We start from the raw sequence: 5,687 nt of genomic DNA, 5'->3' as shown, positions 1-5,687 counted from the left end.
ATTAGGTATACCGTATCGAATATAGCTTATATATATATAATATATGTACTTACGCTATATTATGCACTAAGTATAAGTGTATTAGGTAATACCGTATCGAATATAGCTTATATATATATATATATATATATAATATATGTACTTACGCTATATTATGCACTAAGTATAAGTGTATTAGGTAATACCGTATCGAATATAGCTTATATATATAATATATGTACTTACGCTATATTATGCACTAAGTATAAGTGTATTAGGTATACCGTATCGAATATAGCTTATATATATATAATATATGTACTTACGCTATATTATGCACTAAGTATAAGTGTATTAGGTAATACCGTATCGAATATAGCTTTTATATATATATATATATATATATATAATATATGTACTTACGCTATATTATGCACTAAGTATAAGTGTATTAGGTAATAGCGTATCGAATATAGCTTATATTCCTACCTATATATATTAAATTGAATTAAAATAAATTAAAGATATAGCGACCAATGTTGGTCGCCATTGTGTTCAAACGGTCAGAAATTGGCGACCAACTTTGATCGCTATTTTGGTCAAAATAGTCAATACACATTGGATACCAAAATTTGCGACCAACGTAGGTCGCTTTTTTAAAAAACAGAGTGTAAAAAATGGGTTTCCCCTCCCATTCTCTTATTTTCTTCAAAACATTTCCCCAATCCCTCTCTTCTCTCTCTCACTCTCAAACACCCCCTCCCCTTCCGTCTCCCTCCAGCAGCGACGCCACCGCTTCCACTGACGCCCGCCGGTGGCAGCTGCTCCACCGCCGTAGTCATCCACTGTCCAGGTAGGTTTCTCTCTCCTTTCTTTGTTTTTTTCGAAATACACTGATTTTGTTTAATTCCTTCTAGTTTGATTTGTAAAAATTAATTGTTCTTAGCTAAATTAAATCTATGATAATTGTTAGTAGCTACTAATTTAGTTTTACCTACTAATTTGGGGATGAAATGGTTAGAAGAGAAGAAACCCTAAACTTTTAGGGTTTATGATTTTTTCTTGTGAATTATAACCCGAAATACACTGATTTTGAAATGATTTTTTGTTAAATTTTTAGGATATGAATTGAACCTTTTAGGATATGAGTTGAACTTTTAGGATAAGAAGTGAAGCTTTTATGTATGAGTTAAATTTTTAGGATATGAATTGAACCTTTTAGGATATGAGTTGAACTTGTAGGATATAAAGTGAAGCTTTAGCATATGTATTGAACCTTTAGCATATGAATTGAACCTTTTAGGATATGAGTTGAACTTTTAGGATATATAGTGAAACTTTTATGTATGAGTTAAATTTTTAGGATATGAATTGAACCTTTTAGGATATGAGTTGAACTTGTAGGATATAAAGTGAATCTTTTATGTATGAGTTGAATTTTTAGGATATGAATTGAACCTTTTAGGATATGAGTTGAACTTTTAGGATATAAATTGAACCTTTAGCATATGTATTGAACCTTTAGCATATATATTGAACCTTTAGCATATGTATTGAATTTAGTTTATGTTTAATCTCGTAGGATATGAATATAACTTTTAGTTTTTAGGTTTTGTTCTTGTAGAAGAGGTTGATGACGTTATTAGACATGCAAAGGAACTTCCACCAAGAATAACTAAGACACGATACCTGGTGGAATGTGCCTTTAATTGTTCTTCTCATTAGTGACAATGATGATGAGAAGGCAATGGCATGTGTTTAAAATAGTGATGGTGTAGGTAGGAATTTAATATTTCCTAAGTAGATAAAAGAAGAGCTTATAGAGGAATTCTGTACTTCATTTTCCATGAGGAAAACAAGTTTAATTGAGAGTGACAAGGTTGATGAAGAAGGATGGTGTTCCGTTGGTCATGGTAGTTCCCATAAAACGGGGATCATGACACTCTATGATGACAAAGATTATAGGAAGTTTTGTACTCAACTTTCTTTCGAGTCTGATCCGTACAAGCTTAATGTGATATTGGTGATATTTCTTCGGATTCAGAGAATGAACAATATCACATTAAGCTTGTACGGATCAGACTTGGAAGAAAGATGAGCACAAAACTTCCTATGATCTTTGTCATCATAGAGTCTTATGATCCACGTTTTATGGGAACTGCGACGACCAATGGAAAACCTTCCGTCTTCATCAACCTTGTCACTGTCAATCAAACTTCTTTTCCTCTTGGAAAGTGAAGTAGAGAATTTCTCTATAACCTCTTTTATCTACTTAGGAAATATTAAATCCTACATACACCATCACTATTTTGAAATACATGTCGTTGCCTTCTCATTATCATTGTAGCTAATGAGATCAACAATTGATCAAAGACACACTCTGCCAGGTACTGTATCCAAGTTATTCTCTGTATCAAAGCCACCAGACAGCTTTATGATGCCAATGAAGCAAGGAGGGTCGAGCCTCGACTACATACATGTAAGTTTTTTACTTTTCGTTAAGTATTTTGATTTACTTTTATATAAATTTTGACTAGAACCGTTACGATATGACTAGAACCTTTAGGATATGACTTGAATTTTTGTTTATGAATTGGAATTTTTGTTTATGAATTGGAATTTTAGATTGTTAATTGAATTTTTTTGGATATGAGTTGAACCTTTAGGATATGAATTAAAATTTTGGTTTATGTATTGGAATTTTAGATTGCGGGAGGATTTTGTAGAAGGGGTTGATGGTAATATTAGACATGCAAAGGAACTTCCACCAAGAATAACTAAGATACAGTACCTGACAGAGTGTGCCTTTAATTATTTTTCTCATTAGCGACAACGATGATGAGAAGGCAAGAACATGTGTTTCAAATAGTTATGGTGTAGGTAGGAGTTTAACATTTTCTAAGTAGATAAAAGAAAGATTATAGAGGAATTCTCTACTTCATTTTCCAAGAAGAAAAGAAGTTTAATTGATAGTGACAAGGTTGATGGTGATGGAATGTTTTCCGTCGGTCATGGCAGTTCCCATAAAACGGGTATCATAAGATTCTATGATGACAAAGATAGTCAAATCATTGTCTGAATCCGAAGAAATATCACCAACATCCCATTAAGCTTGTATGGATCAGACTTGGAAGAAAGTTGAGAACAAAACTTCCTATAATCTTTGTCATCATAGAGTCTTATGATACTCGTTTTATGGGAACTGCCATGACCGACGAAAAACATTCCATCACCATCAACCTTGTCACTATCAATTAAACTTCTTTTCTTCTTGGAAAATGAAGTAGAGAATTCCTCTATAATCTTTCTTTTATCTACTTAGAAAATGTTAAAATTCCTGCCTACACCATCACTATTTGAAGCACATGTCATTGCATTCTCATCATCATTGTCGCTAACGAGAACAACAATTGATCAAAAGACACACCCTGTCAGCTACTGTATCCAAGTTATTCTCTGTATCCAAGTTCATCCCGAGGATAATCACCAAAGCCACCAGACAGCTTTATGATGCCAATGAAGCAAGATCATGAGCTATTCAATAAAACTCGTATTGTAAAGAAGAAGAAAGAGCTGATTCAGAAAGGTGGGTCGAAGGTCGAGCCTCGACTATACATGTACGTTTTTTACTTTTCATTAAGTATTTTTATTTACTTTTATATAAATTTTGAAATACTAATTTAATATAATTTTTCTTATAGGTTCGCTTCACACCTGATGTGGAGGAATTCATACGCAGTCAGCCACCTAATGAGTCGGGCGAGGCAATCCAACATTCGGACGAGAATGTTGAAAAAACACTCCTTGAGTACTTTATATACTTTGAACTAGACAATAGAACTAGCTTTCGAATGGGCTTGTAATAAGCGTTAACTTAGTTTTGTTAGCTTAATGTGTTAGTTCTATTGAACTTTATACTTCGTTGGTTTTAATGTTGTTGTTGTTGTTGTTGTTGTTGTATTTGTTGTTGTGTTGTTGTTGGTATTGTTGTTGTTGTTGCTTGTAATAGGGATTTGGTATGCTGGCAGGTGGTGTAGCTGCCAAAACAGGCAGTTTCTCCCAAAATAATACCCAGAAAAGCGACCAACTTTGGTCTCTTTTTGGTCGCTTGTCATTTAAAAAAAATAATTTGACTGGCAATAGTGACCAAAGTTGGTCTCTTTTTACCCAGATTTCTTAAAAAGCGACCAACCTTGGTCGCTATTCCATTAAAAAAAATTAAATTCTTGACATTAGCGACCCACTTTTGGTCGCTTATTTTTAAAAAAAATTAAAAAAATAGCGACCAACCTTGGTCTCCATTTTCCAGATTTTAAAATATAATATTTGGATTAGAGACCAAAGTTGGTTGCTGTTTTATGAATAATAATAAATCAATAAATAATATATTTTACATTTAGAGACCACCTTTGGTCGCCAAATTTATATTATTAAAATAATAAAGCGACCAAAGATGGCCGCTATAGTCAATACCCGGAATATTTGGTCATTTTACCTTAGAGACCAAAGTTGGTCGCTAAGTGAAGGGACCAGCAATATAGCGACCAGGCATGTTTGGTCGCTTTTTGGTCGCTTTTGGGCCTATAAGCGACCAACTTTGGTCGCTTTTTGTGGTCGCTTTTTACCGGATTTCTAGTAGTGCTAGTAGCCTATTTTGTCACCCTTTCTCTTGAATTTATCTTTTAGCAGTAGCTCGTCACTTTGTTGGTAGTATGTATCGTCTAATAAGTAGATACTTTTCTTTTTTTTTTCTTCTTTATTTTGTATATTTAGTTGCAAGCCTACTCGCCAAGCCAACCATGGATGCAGATGCAACAGAGGAAACTTGAAATTTTCAGAGCATATACTGCACACTGCAGGTTATCGCGTAATATAGCACTTGGCCAAATATAGTACCTCCATAACAATATAGAACAACTAGGCATTTAGTGCAAGTTTACAACCACAAAGCTAAAAATTACACATACACGCGCGCCATATATATGTATGTATAAGCAAATAAATTAAAATACTACTGTACTTAGTAGAAGAGACAAAGAAAAAGTAGAATCAAGCTCTAAATGATTGACGAGGGGTGGGATATAGGTGAAGAGGAGGCAAAAGGAAGACTTCGAAGAATAAGGAAGCGGACCCGCCTAGGAAAGGGCAAAGGAGCTTGCTGGAACATATGCTCCAGCACCCTCGCTAACAGCACCATGTATTCCTCCAACAGCTCCGCCACGATTGCCACCAGTATCATCTCGATCTCGATCAATCTCTTTTTCTTTTTATCTTTATTTTTCACCTTTTTAATGTTTTCGCCGCCAAACACCTGTTGGAGTATATATATTATAGGCTCTTACTCTTTAACCTCTCTCCTGCCCCCTAAGAATCCATTTATAAATGCTTTAGCTCCTTGATAAAACGACTATATTATTAGGGCTCGTTTGGTACGGGGATAAAGAGTAATTAATTTTTCGGACTAAATTTAAGAAGAATTTATCTTATATTTGGTTGTGAAAAAATTATTGTACAATTAATTTTGGAATTAATTATATTGAGATTGTATTGTTTTAGCTCCATAAAAAGATGGAATAACTAATTGCGGATTAACTAATCCCGGATAACCATCTTTCTAATCAAATGACCCCTTAGTATTCTATATATATATGGCCCCAGGGTGAATTTAGGGGGGCGGAAAGGGTTCACCCGAACCCACTTCGCCGAAA

At 34.2% G+C, this 5,687-nt stretch overlaps 1 protein-coding gene across 1 annotated transcript; it reads right to left on the bottom strand.

Moving 5' to 3' along the window:
- Positions 1-4,867: 4,867 nt before the first annotated feature.
- On the bottom strand, positions 4,868-5,329 carry LOC109237056. Its single transcript, XM_019403300.1, has one exon. It carries the CDS (start codon positions 5,216-5,218, stop codon positions 5,036-5,038), a length of 183 nt encoding a protein of 60 aa, XP_019258845.1. The 5' UTR covers positions 5,219-5,329; the 3' UTR covers positions 4,868-5,035.
- Between the last annotated feature and the right edge of the window lie 358 nt (positions 5,330-5,687).

Source organism: Nicotiana attenuata, unplaced genomic scaffold (assembly GCF_001879085.1).
Source record: "Nicotiana attenuata strain UT unplaced genomic scaffold, NIATTr2, whole genome shotgun sequence".
Lineage (NCBI taxonomy): Eukaryota > Viridiplantae > Streptophyta > Magnoliopsida > Solanales > Solanaceae > Nicotiana > Nicotiana attenuata.
Note: the sequence above shows the minus strand (reverse complement) of the source record. Positions and strands in the feature narration are given on the sequence as shown.